The following is a 16,398-nucleotide window of genomic DNA, read 5'->3' as shown; positions in this document are numbered from 1 at the left end:
AGCTATCAATCGAGCTATGTCGCGGAAAGAGAAAAAGAGAAAATATGTAATGATATTCGAGTAATATATATCTGTATGATATATACGGATAGAACGTATTAAATGCGAGTAAATATAGACACTATAAAATGAAGAAATGCGAATAAAAAATATAAATGAATAATTGAGCGAGACAACCACCTCGACTTATGAAATAAGTCTAAAAAATAACACGAAAAAAATAAAAGTTTAATTCGAAAAAATATTTGTCCACTTTTAGAATGGAGATACTGAAATAGCGCGTAACTCGAAAAATAAGGTTCCATCTGTTGGGTTCGAGTTACATAACTCGAGTTTGATTTCAACGCTGTTGGTCATCGAGTTACGCACAGGATGTCAAAGTGGGCGTGGCCCCCAAAACATGGGTGTGTCCGATCGCGTAACTCGAAAAATGTGTAACTCAAAAATCGTAACTCGAAATCATAACTCGAGTTTTTCCTTCCCTCTGGTTTGACGAACCGCGAAATAATTCTTATCATTATTTGAGATAAAGTAACATCAGATTTACACTGGATAACATGCCAAGTAATCCAGTGCCAATCGGATCGATGTTACCAGGCCAATCTGATGATATATAGTGACTATATATTCATTAGGATATGTCCTTTTTGGCTTACGTTACAGTTAAAAGCCCCAAGAAATAGAAACCTCAAAAACACCATTTGGCTTATCAAGGTTTTTAATCACAGTATTTTGTTAAATCAAGGTATTTTTATTAGACATAATTATTTCATTTTAATTTGTCAGTTAAAGATCCCGGTTTCTTTTTGGTGACAGTTCACTCGTTAGGGCTGTCCGCTGGGTCGGCTGCCTCCTTTTCATCATTGTTGGGATCAACTTCCCAGTTTTTTAAAGTGGTCCAAGCACCTATGTGTCGCTCGATTTCACCCTGGCCGGCGTTCTTCCTGCAGATGAGGTCATCCCTCATGTTTGGGATTTCATCACCAAGTGATGTTGCGACATGACGCTGGATGAGTTCGTCAGGGTAGTTTTTGTTTGCAATTTCGGCATTCTCCTTCGAACTATCAAACCACCAGGCTGACGCATGCACAATCAGGAGCAGGAAGACCAGGATGGTGTATGAAGACTTCATGACTGATCAATCGATCTGCAATACAAACATGACGGAATGTTTGTCGGAATGGTTACGAATCAATCGGTTGTCGTTAAACGTTAAAAAAACTAACTTCGTAATTTTCAGAACTAGGCAAAAAATACTTCCATTTATTCCTTCCATCTATCTTTCAGATAACTTAAACAAACTTGAAAAAATTGAACATAAAGATTTTATTAAGTATCTAGGGGTGTTGATCGACTCACAGCTATCCTGGAAACAGCATATAGACTATATCTCACAGAAAATAAGTAGATCTATAGGTATCATAGTTAACTAAGACATTACATCCCACGTGAAGCCATTCTTAATATTTATAAAACACTGATAAATCCTACTTATATTTACTATGGAATTTGGTCCTGGGGTAACAGTGCCAAGACAAATCTAAATCGACTGCTCGTACTCCAAAATGCGCTCTTCGACTAATAAATTTTATACTTCAATTAACATTCATTCACCTGGGTTCAGACCGTTCTATACAATAATAAACTTCTCTAGCACAAAATAACATGCTATTCCTTTCTTCCTCCAGGCAAGATCTCTACCTTTAAATTTTCTTTACTTTGAACGTATGTCCATCATAATGTTCGAAATATTTAATAATGCAGCCCTTGTTAATTTGAATAAGTTATTTACGATGTCGGAAAATATTCATCACTACAAAACAAGATCAGTTTCAAACAAATGTTTCTACATTGAGAGTGTCAGAACTGAGATATTAAGGCGTTCTTTTCTATCTATGGATCCTAAAATATGGAACAGTCTTCCATTATCACTAAAACTTTTAAGGAAGCCACAATTTAAATCTCAAATCAGAAACCTTCTCCTACAAATCTTAGAGAAAGCAAATGATTATATAGAATTGGAACAAATCATTTATCTCGTGAAAACATCGATTACAGCATAGTTAAATTAACATCATTTTAATCTTATTTCTTATTTTTTCAAGGAATGCCTCTGCAAAAATTGTTGTCTTTTTGCCAATTAAGTCTAGTCTAAAGTTCACACTTACCATAAATAGAAATATATACACATATATATATGTATATTACATAAGATATATATACCTCTCGAAAGTTTGTCCCTTTAATTTGTCCCTTTTCTTTTGTTTCGTTTCATTCTTTTTCTACAATTCTTTTCTGTATTAATTAAGCTATGTTAATTTTGTTTTTCTCGAATTGCTTCCGCCTCGAATAGTTTTTTATGCTAACTGCGGTTAAGCAATTATAATTGTAACATTATTAATGAAATGGGAATAAAGTTGTTGTATACTGATTTACAACATGACGACTGAAATGAATCCACTTGAAATGCGAATACTAAATCACGCGACAAATTCACCAATTGTCACCTAACCCTAACGTGAAGTACTTCGTGTTAGGCCTGGGTTGAAGGCCATTTACGACTAGAACCATTGTATTTTTCTTATGTTGTCTTTTCTTACTCAATCCTTACCAAAATTGGTATGGCCACATAACTTCATGAACTTAAGATTCTTAATTTTTGAGATAAGGCAGTCACGTGACCTTGATCCTGACTTCCATAAGAATCAAAATGGGGTGATGTTTATCATGTTATGGCATATTTTCACTTCTCTGCAGAAGATGTATATGAATCTACCTAACACTTGAACTACCATTGCTCGTTTAAGGGACATTATGCAAAATAAGTCACGCGATCAGCTCGTTCAACCAAATATAGACAATTAGCATATACCAACTTGTGTACTTCCTAAGAACGCGCGCGCTCATTGGTTAATTCGAGGAGTAAATTGAGGAAATTGAAAAAAATGAAAGTAAATGCCATTCCTATCAATACTAAAAAGGCAACGAAGTATGGCCTAAAAGTTTTGCTAGAAGTTTTGCTAAATAATTTGCGTGAATTTGTCATGCATACTAAAATTTAAGATTCAGTTTGTTTGTTTTTATAGTTAAATTATTGTATATAAAAATAAGTTACTCGCATCTCGGTAAATATTCCCCGATATTCACTTCGCCTTCGGCGAATAATTGATAAATATCCCCTAAATGATCAATGGTTGTTCAGGTGTCAAGGCAGTTTCATATACCTCTAACTAGGAAGAATGAAAATATACCATAGAGTTTTATCTACAGATGATCATGATAACCGTCAACCCAATTTTCAAAAAATTGGGTGCGTGCTCTAAAACATTTTCATCCTAAAACCTTAAGCCCATAAAGTTATGTGCCTTTTTTAATTTTAGCGACGTTTAAACAAAAATCTACAGCAAAATAAAATAGTTCTAGCCACAAATGACCTCAAACACAGGCCTTAACGTACTTGAGCCGTACGTTCATATCTCCATTTGTTCCATCAACCTTCTTTGAAGTGCATTTCTTCTTCTTCTTCTTCTTCTTCTTCTTCTTCTTTTTTTTTTTTTTTTTTTTTTTTTTTACAGTGAAAGAGTGTATAAAGTGATGTAATAATGTTTTGAGAATACGTTTGTATAGAACTAAGGGGATAAGTAACTGATTTCTGAAAATCGATGAATGCATTCATAAACCATGATAAGATAGCAAAGTACCTACCGTATCGAGCAATTCAAAGAGATTGAGCTAGCTTCAATTTCGACAGTATCCTACAATTGGACTATTTCTAGCTAAAGTTCCCAGCTTATAAATACATAACGGTAGTGTAATTCTATCCGTACTGTAAACAGATCTCATTCCTGGTAAATGAGCAATATATACCGCTTTATTTGTAATAAGCCGGGATATGATTACTCACATCCTAAATAAGCCGGATTAGCCTCCTGCACAGCCGCTGTGAGGGGTGTTGCTAAACCCCGAAACACCGATACAGTACCAAAACGAAACACCAGTGTACAAATACTTTACAATATAATAGTTAAAAGTAGTAGATTAATGAATCTTTTGATTTTGACAGCAACTGATATTATTTAAGACCAGTTTACAATGTTTTAAGAATCGTATATCTGGAAAGTTTTATGTCATCACTCAGCTGTACTGTCATAATCCGATAATTGGGATTAAAACGTGACTGAGACCTAAATAGAACAACGTGACAAGGCGACCGTGACCTATTCCATAGATTAAAAAAAAAAAAACTGATGAGGGTCCTCGCTGTAAGAAAAATGAGCAGTTAATTTTGTTCTTGCGCCAAAACAACATCATCAGATGGACCCAAGAAACATGTAAACAAGTTCTTACGCGCCGAACACTGCAGAACTGATATACTAAATACACTAAACTCTCTATATATAAGCTCTCATTTATATTTATTGATTTATATTTGAGGAAATTAATTTTTAATTATGCTCAGAAGTCATAGAAACTATTATAATTGGATACTCAGATAAAGGGTAGTCTCGACTCTCGACCTGGTACTCTCGACTCTCGACTCTCGACCTGGTACTCTCGACTCTCGACCACTCAGAAATTCGGGGTTTCGGGGTTTAGCAACACCCCGCTGTGAGGCGCTTCTGCTGCGCAGGAGGCCAAAATAAGATAAGATAATAATAAAAGAATTATTATAAGCAACCAAATTCTATATGTTATAGATCTCAAACCTATGGACTGAAACGAAGTAGAATATCTTGTCAAAAGTTCAAAATTTCCTACTTGAGCGCAGCACGATAGGTCCGATACTGGCAATGGTTCAATTATTTCATAAAAACCACAAGCAAGTTCATTCCTGTTTGGAATTTGCTGGCTCAAGTATGTTAAGGCCTGGGTTGAATGCCATTTATGGCTAGAACTATTTTCTTTTTCTTTTGCTGTCATTGTTTTATTCAAACCTCGCCAAAATTGGCATGGCATTAGTGATCTACTTCTAAAATGGTTTCGTAGTTATCTTTCAGATAGATACCAACGTGTTCGAAATCGATCAGTTTTTAAAAATCAAGGCTCGATGCTTGGCCCATTACTCTCTCTCTCTATCTTATTGATTGTTTTTATACTGCTGATGATACTTCTCTTTTAAATATAGTTGAAGATCCGTCTCCAGTCTGCATTATAAGTTTAAACAATAACCTTTGTAACATTGACATACGGTCTAATAAATGGCAATTTTATTATGAATGTAGGCCAAAAATTCTTTTTTTTTTTAAATAGAGGCGGGTTTCTGTTTTGAATTCCCTTCCTAGTGAAATCACAAATTCTGCATCAGTGTTTGTTTTCAAAAAGAAAACTGAAGTCTCACTATCTTGAACGTTGGTTACACTCCTAGTCCTTAGTACTTAGATTTCTCACTTACATTATATATCTTATTATATTTAAGTATTTTTTTCTTTATTCATGCATTTTTGTAATTAATTATAATGTAAATTAGGTATGAAGATCCCACATTGGGAACCTAATAAAGTTTATTGTATTGATTGTAATGCACTTGTCAGTTTACGTTGCAAGTTCACGTTGTCACTTCAAATAATGACATTTAATGAGAAAAGAATAATTTAAAAAACAAACGTCCTATTCTCGACTTTCACATCCCCTTTGCCCATAATACTTTGCGTCCTTGGGGGGTAACCAGAGGGTAAAACCCCACTTATTTTGCTGAAGACTGATCAGACAATGTTGAAAATACCTTGTTTGGGATCCAAAGATAAAATGAAGAAGTAAAAAAAATAAAAAGATAGAAGCTTGAAGACGTTTAAGGTATATTTTAAAAAATTTTTCGTAAGTCAATACATTTTCTGTAAGATCAAAACTCTTGATGATCTGTACACGCAAAAATAACTTGGAATAAACTGATAATCAGTATTGTACAGATAAAATTCAATGAAGAAACCTTTCAATTTGGGACAGTTTTTTGATTGCTTAACCCCCCAAAACGCAAGGCATTTTGGGGATGTGAAAGTCGAGAATTTTCGTATGACAACGTTTTTTCGTAATCGGGTGTATGCTAATCAAAGATGGAAGCGGTATGGCAAGCCAAACAGGACAAAAGTATGGTGACATCAAAATCACATGTTGAGAATAATGCATCACTGTACGAGAATAAAAAATTGCTATGCGAGAACTGAAATCATCATATGAGAATAAGAAATTACTATGCGAGAATTGAAATCACCATACGAGTTTGCGAAATCAACGTACAAGAATCAATAATTATCATACCAGAATCAGAAACAAAATCACTATGTGAGTTCAGGAAATCACTATACGAGAATATCGATTAGCAATCACAAAATATCGATTGCAAAGTCATCATTTAGAGCATGAAGCAAGATGGCGACTAGAGTTGACTTCTGAAGATTTAACAGAGTTTTTTTCATCTTTAAGCGACATCGCTGATGGGATTGCTTCATCTATTAATTTAAGATAGAGATGATGTTCAATTGGTGATCTGCGGAAGACGACTTGAGAATTGTTCCTTTGTCACAAAGTGCCGGAGGAAGACCAGCGTACGATATATAAAAAGATCAAATTGAAGAGCTGTGAGAGACAGGATTGAACTGGAGAAGTATCGCAATTCTTTCGTTACTCCCAAGACTTTTTACGCTTAAAATGTGTGAAATACGGTTCAACAAGACAGCTAAACAATCAGTCAATATCTCCAGTAAACCTTTCAAAGATGAATCAAATCTATCCTGGGAATTACATATTGGCTACAAGTACACTTAAATGTTCCTCAAGTCGTCTTCCGCCGATCGCCAATTGAACATCATCTCTATCTTAAATTAATAGATGAAACACGAATCCCATCAGCGATGTCGCTTTAAAGATGAAAAAAAACTCTGTCAAATCTTTACCGAGAAGTCAACGCAGTCGCCATCTTGCTTCATGCTCTAAATGATGACTTTTCAATCGATATTTTGTGATTGCTAATCGATATTCTCGTATAGTGATTTCCTGAACTCACATAGTGATTTTGTTTCTGATTCTGGTATGATAATTATTGATTCTCGTACGTTGATTTCGCAAACTCGTATGGCGAGTTCTATTCTCGCATAGTAATTCTTTATTCTCATATGATGATTTCAGTTCTCGCATAGCAATTTTTTATTCTCGTACAGTGATGCATTATTCTCAACATGTGATTTTGATGTCACCATACTTTTGTCCTGTTTGGCTTGCCATATTCATATTCTCTTGATATACAGATAAAACAGAGCGTTTTGAAAATGAACCCTAAAAGGTACCTATTTCTCGCGGTTCCCGCAGAAAGATTTGCTGTTTGTATAAAATTGTTGAGGATACGGCTGCTACCCGTTAGTGCCATGTTAAAATCGATAAAACTGTTGAAATATGCGTTTAATTTCCCGTCTCCCTGTGCTTTCACGCTGTTTTAGCCGGCCTTGTCATGTTTCTGTGACCTGCCGACTCCAGAACGTTTGGCGTTTTGGCTACCGTTAATCAAACTTGCGACCTTCGATTTTTCGTTGGAAAGCGGCTAAGAGTTTGTAGTTAGTGTGCACGAGAAGGTAAATCCCCGGTCTCGCCCCGCTCATACTAATTTTAATTACCGTCTAATGTTGTCTTACCACCAATTTTCACGTTCATACTATCTACAGATAGAATATTATTTTAGGCGGTACGCATTTTTACATTTACGATTATCGTTTAGAAACTTATTAGTGCTTCATTATATTGAATTTTCGTCTGAATCGTAGTCGGGAGGTCTTGCCCAGGGCTGAGTGGGAAACAAGTCTTGAGCTGCAAAAGAAAAGAAAAAATATAGCAGATATTAAAAGTAAAAATTAAAAGGAGAAGTCGTTTATGTACGTCTTTTTAATTCCTTTTTTTTTTTTTTTTTTTTTTTCTTTCTTTCTTTTTCTTTCTTTTTCTTTCTTTTTCTTTCTTTCTTTCTTTCTTTCTTTCTTCCTTCCTTCCTTTGTTTGTTCGTTTCTTTCTTTCTTTCTTCCTTCCTTCCTTTCTTTTTTCGGGTTCTCTATTTGTTCCATCCTCTCCCCAGCCTCTTATTGGTAGAAAATAAGCTGGCCCTTAAGATGCATGGATCAAATCCTCTTACATGGTGGATGTCTGGCCTCTCTTCTCTTGCCAAGTGCTTCAGCAGACGGTCTTACAACAGGAGGCGGAGGACGTTTCGCGGTTACAGGAGATATCGTGGACTGTACGGCCCAGTCAGGTCGTCCTGTCCGGGAATCCAACTTTGTACTTGTACTTTCAGCTTCGGGAGCGAAAGATGCCTGGTTAAGAGAAAGAAATCGGATGTAGAAAGTATATATATTTTGTTGTCTAGGTATCTCTTCAAGGAAGCATGGGAGAGAGGGCTAAGAGCAATAGCAGGATAAGTGGCCTCCAGAGCGACTTCAGAAGCACAAATTATAAGTTCTAGATATCCCATTCAAGTTGTGTAGCTTAGATTTGAATATCAAATTAATTTTTTAACTATTGTTTTTTATTTATATTAATTTCTTTTCTCTTTTATATCTCGAAGATATTCGTTCTTAGAGCTTTTTTTTTTTCAGAGCGGGGAAGAGGAGGGGGGGGGGGGGGAGGGGGTTGGGAATCTGCATTTCCCTTTTAAGTTGCAATACTTGCTTTGTAGCAAACCATGGAAGATCATTTTTTAGTAAGGCTTAGGTGGTCCCAAAACACTATTGTAAAAAGTTAAAAGACTGAAACAAGAAAGTTTTTTCATAGTCCCTGTAGATACTGGAAGACAAATCAGATGATGACCAGGTGAACTTTTAGCTTCAAGATATAAAGTTTTCCAAATTTGAAAGTGCACATGAAACCTTCGACAATACTTTCAGTACTGATTCTACATAAAGTAAATAGTTGAATGGTAAGATATTTCTTGATTTGAGTGATGTGTCTCTAAGTTATTAATATTTCAGTACTGATTATACATGAAGTAAATAGTTAAATGGTAAGATATTTCTTGATTTGAATAATGTGTCTCTAAGTTATTAAAAAGTTTATACTTCCTTTATAAACATTTGCCAATAAGTGTGAGGTCTTTTAAGGCTTAATTAAATATACAAACTTGAACTGGTTCATAGAAACAGTATTTAAAAAGCATCATTATTTTACTCATGGTTTACATGAAAGCTATTTTAAATTTGTATTTTCAAAATGGCCAGAATGCATAACTAGTTACAACAAAAATACTCAAATACCTTACCTGACGTCACCATCATTAACATATTGGAAGTATAAACCTTCATAACTTAGAGACGCATCACTCAAATCAAGAAATATTTTACCAATCAAGTATTTACTTTATGCAGAACCAGTACTGAATGTATTGTCAAAGGGTTTATGTGCACTTTGACCTGTCGTAAAATATTACTCTTGTTTTATATTTATATTGCCACCTTAACCCAGACCCTCCAGACCTACTAAAAAGCACAGCAATGCTTTAAATTTAGAAAATGATAATTATGTCATAACACATGAGATAGGATAAGGGTTTACAGTTGAAATCCTGCCATTCCTTTCTAATATTGACCTTTTTTAGTTGAGAGCTTACTGTAGTGTTTTTCCATTTCAGACCATGTGTTGTTCGGCCTATGAGTATCATTTCTTTATTTAATTGTGCATGAGATTACACAATACTATCGACATAATATTAATATATCCAGACAATCTTATTCTCAAGAGAATGACACATGGTTTGAAAACAATAAAATGTTCTATTTTTATATCATACCAATGCAGGTCTTATTCTTGGTTTTGTTTTAGGCATTGTACTTGTCTTCTTAATGTTTTCTGGGTGGCTGTGCTCATCGTCATTTGTGTGTGTTGACATGTGGCATCGTCTGAAAATTATAAAATTAATTACAATTGCTTTTTAATATTCATTCATCAATTTTGCAATAATTATACTATTACATTTAGAAGGCCTAGGGCCCTGCACAGGGTTGGGGATTAATCGCTTTTGTTCAGAATCAGAGACAGAACCCATGTTACAAATGCCTTATTGCTAGAAAGAAAACACAGGGATGGCAGGAGCTAGGAAAATAATTTTGCTGCCATGTTCAATTACTGGAAATCACATTTCTGAGGATCTCTGGCTGCCTTGGGCTGCTGTTATGGCCCCCCAATCAGAAATACGCTCTGCGGTATCTGAAACAGCACATCAAACCACCTCAACTCAAATGTGGCTGTTCAGACGAGAATCCAATTCATGCATGACCTTCACAGCCATGAGAGACAGCTTGCACATTCTTACCTGCACCCTATTAAAGGTCCTTCTCTTGATGCTTTTCTAATAATTTCATTAGGTTTATTGTCTGTTCCTTTCCAAGGGGGTAAGTCTGTACTGCTTCCCTTTTTCATAGCTTTTTTTGTACTACTTAGGTTTGTCAGGCTTTGGCTTTTCCTTTCAGTTTCTCGACTAATACTTTGGAATGTTACAGATGGAGGCGACTGGGAAAAATATAATAAATAAATATCATTTAATATACGACTATTTCATCCATAAAAAAATTAAGAGCCAGGAAAGTTGTAATTGCTGTACATTTAGCAGCACTCCTTGCAAGTTTCTTTCCATTAGGCTTTGCGACCTATACAGGGCTTGAAATAGCAACCTGCCAATGGCCAAATGCCAAATACTCAGAAGGCCCAGTCCATAGGTAGTGTTTTGACTGATAAGTTGCAAAGAATGTGGTAGATGCCTAATGGAAACATTCTTGAGTATTGGAGTGTTACACATAATATGCATATAGACAAAACTTCTTTCATCATCAACTGAAAGTAATGTCATTCATAAAATGCAAAAGATACATAAGCAAGTGAATACCTTTGGTCTTACATACTGAAGCCCTTTGACTGACTCTAGGTAATGGCGTTTCCAAACACCATGCTCAAATGGACTCGGAACAAATGGCAACACCCAGTTGAATTTCAGACATTTTGGCATCCATATTTCATCCAACTCAGACAAATACTTCCAATACCAACAAACTTGAGCACACCGACATAAGCTCCTAGGATCCAGATATGAAAATATATAGACTGTTATCACCCTTGGTAACTTCCTTGTGAAGTCTACATGGGTTACTGGTATATGGGCATCAAGTAAGGAGAAGATATATTGTAACTGTGGTTGCTTGCACTTGGATACCAAGATATCTAGGACGGTTCTTCTCTGAGGGTCTGACCATCTATCAAACTAAAAAGAAACATTTACTTATTGACACATAATTAAAAATTATAAGTTGATACTTTTTAAATTATAAATAAAGTATGACATTTTTAAAATATAAACTAAGTAGTCTCATAATAGTAAATGTGATCCAGTATTAATGGATTCAGGGGGTCCTGGTTCGATAATGCCTGTGTTAAAGGACAATCATGTTCTTTGTACTAAGTAGAATGAAATTAATTCAAATTACGTTAGTTTATCCTTACTACAGTTTTTGATATTACTTGGTAGTAATGTGAGCTGCATGCTGAATTTTGGTTTTAGATGGCTGTCAATCAAAAGAAATCAGATACTACCTTTCTTATTCTTAACCATTTCCATTACCTGTGCACCCTCCCTGCAAGATCCCCGCTTACGCCCCTGTGGACAATCTATCAAGAATATCGAGACTCTTGGGGAAACAATACCACCGTCAACTATTTCTCTCAAGACCAGACAATATTTGTATACTGTTACCCAGGCAAAATAGGAGGAAGATAATTGTCATTTTATAGAGTTTAGTATTGGAAGAACAAGAACGGCTCTAAATTCAATTGATGAAAGCCATTACAATAAAAGACATACTATTAGTCTATATGTTATGAGTTGAGTTGTCTGGGACATATTTCTAACAACATGAAGTCCATGAATGCTGTCTCAAAACAGCTGCAACTGTATTGTCTGATATATATATTGCAAATAAATTGTATTTTTTTCTAATAAAGATCTTTTGATTTATTAATTATAATTTTAGTATTTTCTACGATCCTTTTTTCACATAGCTAAAATAATAACTTTAAAGAAAAAGTGTCAAAAACAACACAGAAAACAACTGATAATAGGGTAAAAAGAATAACGTTGTACTTTTAACAAATGTTTAAGCTTAACTCACCCAGTTACCGACCAATTCTTTCCTTTCTTCAAACAACTATGATATAAAACAACAAGAACACCTTACTAAGAAATAATAAAATACTTGTAAAACACAAATCATGAAAGAACAAGGGAAACAAAGCTTCCAAACCTTCTCATTCAACTCTTGTTTTTGAGGCGTCCACGAACTTTTTACCCCTGAAGGTGGAACAGAAACTTGTTTCCTACTTTCTTTGGCTCTCGCTATGGATGCAACATTTTCTTTTGCGATGAAGCTCTTTGTCTTAGCATAGGCTGTTGAGTTAAAATCTACTGTTCTAGTTGTCATATTTTGGGTAAAAGTAAAAATTTATAACAGAATCAAGAGCAAAAACAGAGGAGTTTTTGAATATTTGAACAGTTTTGTTTACTATGAGCCCGCGATATCATGGGTAGGCACAGGGAGCCCAAGCAATGCATTTGCCATCTTGCAGAAATAACCAATGACTGTTACTACTGGATGACAACAAAATTCAGGCTTTCTTTATTTAAATAACTTTTGTTGGATTACTAATGTTACAGGCCCGTAGCTAGGGGGGGTGCAGGGGGTGCGTTCGCACACACCCCCCCCCCCCCCCCCACGCGAGCTAAAGGTCCGCTTTTTAAGCAAGTGAGATTTTGGCTGGTATGATATTTTCACATAAAAAATCAATTTTACTTTAATAATTTATCTATACCTATGCGTCCTATGGGACTTTTAAAAAATAATGTATATGGTTGGCCCACTTTTTGTAAATTAGCACCCCCCCAACAAAAATCCTAGCTACTGGCCTGTGTTATATCCAAAACCTCTTCCAAAATACTTTTTTTCCTTATTATGAGATACTTTTGATTTCTTGTTACGAAGCAGTTTAAGTTTGTTTGATTGTTAGAGTGCAAACAATATAACCTTGAAACTTTAGTAATACTAAATAGCACAATTTCATAGAAATTCCATTGTTTTCTATTGTTTAACTAGCACTATTTTGTACTAGTTAGTAATTAGTGTTTTACAGATTAATTGTTTGCACTCTAATAATGCTATTGGTTGTACAAATCACCCGGGGGGCGGGGGTACTCCCCTATATTTGCTATACGGGTATGTGCCGCCCTATAGGGTATGATTTTTCGGCTTTTGGGTCTGGGGTAGGGTATCATTTTTTGACATTTTGTCTGGGATATAGGGTGTGATTTTAGTCTGGGATAGGGTAAACGATTTGGTCGTTTTTGTCTGGCGAATAGCCTACGCTTTCTGTCGACACAAAAACAATAAAAATGTTAGTAAATATTGATGCAATCGATTGTAAAACCGTTTTTTCCGTCTTTTAGTCTGGGATAGGGTGTACAATTCTTAGTTTTAGTCTGGGGTAGGGTATGTAAAATCAAAATTTTAGGTCTGGGATAGGGTCAGGGTTGTGAGGTCTTGGCGGCACACCCCTACCCAAGTTGGGGTGGTAATACCCCCCCCCCCCCCCCCCGGGACAAATCAATAATAAAGATTTAGCTATTAGAAGACTTGACTATAAATAGCCAAGTCTTCTACTGATTTGTGCACTGATCACGAGGTGGGACCACCTTGAAACATGTTATTATCGAGATCATGAGCTTTTTGTTGTTAGTACACCGCCCTTTTGTTTGCAATCCAGCAAAGCCTTCCCCAAGGTACCTTTGGCTAAATTGATTTGTTCTCCAGCTCCAAGTGATATATCAACACGTGACTGTTTGTGGAAAAGAGGCCTATATATAATATATGTATGTAAATCGAACGGCCTTTGACGAAGTAGTCGTGGATGTACTCTGTGCCTAGCCTGCCGTGCAGACGTTTTTATGTCGGCTCGTAACGAGCCGACACTAAAAACGTCTGCACCTCAGGCTACCCTGTGCCCTTTCTGTGCATTTTTTTGACTTACACAGAAGAGGATCCAGAGTTATCCCATCATGCATTGCGAGTGAGATGTAATATTTTTCATTTAAGGTGGCTGACTACTTGTGAACATTCGATTTGAGCCCACGATGTGCGCGCGCTCAAAAAACGCTGAATAATTTTTACAATTTTACTTGAAGAACCATACACGTTTTGAACTTCAACAGGGCAAAACCCTCAAATTTTGCACGGAAATCTACACTTTTTTTGTTATTTTCCGGCATAACAGGTAATATCCCATTATTATTCACAGTTTAATACAATTCTGTTTCATTAGAACAATGTAAAAAATCGTTTTGTGCTCAATTTTTACGATAACTTATTTTTGCACACCGTAAAACCTGAACGAAAAAAAGTTTTTCCATTGTCTGCAATTGTTTATCAAAACAACTTTTATCAGCATGTTATAAATATAGTGTAAGTTACGTGTTCGGAGAAAAGTACTCATATTTCTTCCTTAGATTTGGTTTTATGATTTTTTTTTGTACAGAGCTTGATTTTTGCTAATTTTCTTCAAAAATTGTACAAACGCATGTCATTCGGGAGTGATTATCTCAAAAAATGCTCGGGACACCACATGTTTTTGCATTTTAAAAAAGTTTCAATTTTCAATTTTCTGTCTATTATTTACCAAAGTAGTCAGCCACCTTAAATAGATTTTAAAAAATTTTCCGAAATTGAAAAAATCGATTCATCATAAAGAAAATCCCAACTTTCTGACCCCCTTACGATAAAAACAAAAGAAAACGAGTGCCCCCCTGCATATACAGTCCTTTGACTAAACGCTGTCGTTTGATCGGCTTCATCCCTACTCGCCTAGACCGAACAGGATCATGGGGATAATTAATTCACAGTTACTAGCTGCCGCATATGTTATCTAACACGTCTTGAGCTCGCTGTTTTCGATCCCATTTAATTTGGTAAAACCATGCCTCGAGCATACGGCGAAGATTTAAACTGGCGAGCAGTTTTGATGACGCAAGTTCTGGGTAATTTACCCGTTATCCTTTTCGGTATAGGCGCGTAGGGATGATCCGATCAACGACAACGTTTAGTCAAAAGACTGTAATTATGAAAATCATAGCTCCCCACCCCCCCCCCCCCCCCCAAACAGTCGCGTATGAATATGTAAATTAACATTATAGTTTGCTATATTAGTTATAACTTGAAATATTTTTCAAATTGGCAAATATTTTTAAAATTGTAAAAATTTGCTGTTTGTTCGTTATAATTTTCCTCTTGCATTTCAATATCATAACTTCGAAGTTTTAGATAATGCAGAACTGGCTCACTAGACTTGCCCTAAGTCGACCTCTCTTGTTTTCCCGGAGTTTTTTAATTCGAGCGAAGCGAGAATCTTGCGAGCGCAGCGAAAAAAAACAAAGCGGGCGGCGGACTTTGCGAAAGTCTACTGGCTCACCAGTATATTCTTCTGCTTATCGTATTAGAGTTCATCGTGCACTGAGCTGGGGAAAGTGGACAGAATGAAGCCGACACTACAAATTCTGCCACAGGAGATTCAATGTAGATGGATCCACATGCAACCAACTGGGTACAAACGACTCTTTGAGCCTTAAGGAGTATTAAAGAATGGAAGAGGATAGAATACAGAAAAATGCTGAGTTGCCGTTGAAGTGGCAGCGTGGATCGACGATGCACCTTAGTCCATTTGGAATACACACAGTGTTTATTGTCAGATATGCCAGAAGATGGGCTGTTTTTCAACCAAGAATTCCTGAAAGGGTATTCATCAACTAATATGGGAGGGGAAAAAAAGGCAGTTCCAGGTCATCATATTTTAAGAAAATTCTTGACATCATCCGATGGGCAGCCCTGTGCGGAATGCAAATCAGCTGAATGTCCGGTTTGGCCTACAACGTCTCGCATTCCACGACCATTGCAAGACAAGTCAAAATTGCCAGACTACCACTATAAAGATGTCTTTGAGTCTTCCGATAAAGATGCTCGATCCTCGCCCTGCTAATGACTGGCAGTTTTGTCATAACATCAAATAATTTTTTGAAGATGGAACTTGATAATGAAGACGGAATATTTGTCATTTTCTAAAAGAAATATCGTGAAAGAGTATAGATCATCTTATTGAGAGGGAATTGAGAATAATTAGAAAAATGGCAGCCTCCCTTTCCAAGAACATTTTTTGTGACCCCCCCTCTAAATGTCTTGAATTATTAGATGACCCCCGCCCATTTCATGCTACTCCATCCTCTGGCATAATTAATAAATGGTCCCAGTGTTTAGCCTTTGCTATTACTGGGTTGCCTATGGCAAAGCATTAAAAAGCCAAAATTGCGCAATAGAATGCAGGGGTCTCTATGGCACTACCCAAGAG

General features: G+C 36.0%; 2 protein-coding genes across 3 annotated transcripts; both read right to left on the bottom strand.

Moving 5' to 3' along the window:
• Positions 1-700: 700 nt before the first annotated feature.
• On the bottom strand, positions 701-3,824 carry LOC116297409 (uncharacterized). Its single transcript, XM_089028618.1, has 2 exons — positions 3,706-3,824; positions 701-1,147 (listed from the first exon to the last, which is right to left on the bottom strand). The coding sequence occupies exon 2, from the start codon at positions 1,130-1,132 to the stop codon at positions 818-820; it is 315 nt and encodes a 104-aa protein (XP_088884744.1). The 5' UTR covers positions 1,133-1,147; positions 3,706-3,824; the 3' UTR covers positions 701-817.
• Positions 3,825-7,122: 3,298 nt separating this feature from the next.
• On the bottom strand, positions 7,123-12,504 carry LOC116297417 (F-box only protein 16). Of its 2 annotated transcripts, none has more exons than XM_031705640.2 (7): positions 12,258-12,504; positions 12,126-12,161; positions 10,850-11,221; positions 10,280-10,476; positions 9,758-9,866; positions 8,111-8,288; positions 7,123-7,794 (listed from the first exon to the last, which is right to left on the bottom strand). In XM_031705640.2, the coding sequence occupies exons 1-7, from the start codon at positions 12,432-12,434 to the stop codon at positions 7,724-7,726; spliced, it is 1,140 nt and encodes a 379-aa protein (XP_031561500.1). In that variant the 5' UTR covers positions 12,435-12,504; the 3' UTR covers positions 7,123-7,723. The 2 variants fall into 2 exon arrangements, with proteins under 2 accessions (XP_031561500.1, XP_031561508.1); XM_031705648.2 differs by having other exon boundaries at positions 10,862-11,221.
• Positions 12,505-16,398: the final 3,894 nt, after the last annotated feature.

This window comes from Actinia tenebrosa, unplaced genomic scaffold, assembly GCF_029948245.1.
Source record: "Actinia tenebrosa isolate PJP-AT-01 unplaced genomic scaffold, QUT_ActTen_1.0 PGA_scaffold13__45_contigs__length_12533684, whole genome shotgun sequence".
In the NCBI taxonomy this organism is placed as follows: Eukaryota; Metazoa; Cnidaria; class Anthozoa; order Actiniaria; family Actiniidae; genus Actinia; species Actinia tenebrosa.
This window is presented reverse-complemented; position numbering and strand designations above follow the sequence as displayed.

What these genes read in the sequence shown, in the direction of transcription:
- LOC116297409 (XM_089028618.1), bottom strand. Translation starts at nt 1,132, where the DNA reads ATGAAGTCTTCATACACCATCCTGGTCTTCCTGCTCCTGATTGTGCAT.
- LOC116297417 (XM_031705640.2), bottom strand. Translation starts at nt 12,434, where the DNA reads ATGACAACTAGAACAGTAGATTTTAACTCAACAGCCTATGCTAAGACA. An exon ending in AACAAGAGTTGAATGAGAAG is followed by an intron (nt 12,162 to 12,257) that starts GTTTGGAAGCTT and finishes TTTATATCATAG; the next exon opens with TTGTTTGAAGAAAGGAAAGA. An exon ending in CAAGAATAAGACCTGCATTG is followed by an intron (nt 8,289 to 9,757) that starts GTATGATATAAA and finishes TCTCTTAACCAG; the next exon opens with GCATCTTTCGCTCCCGAAGC.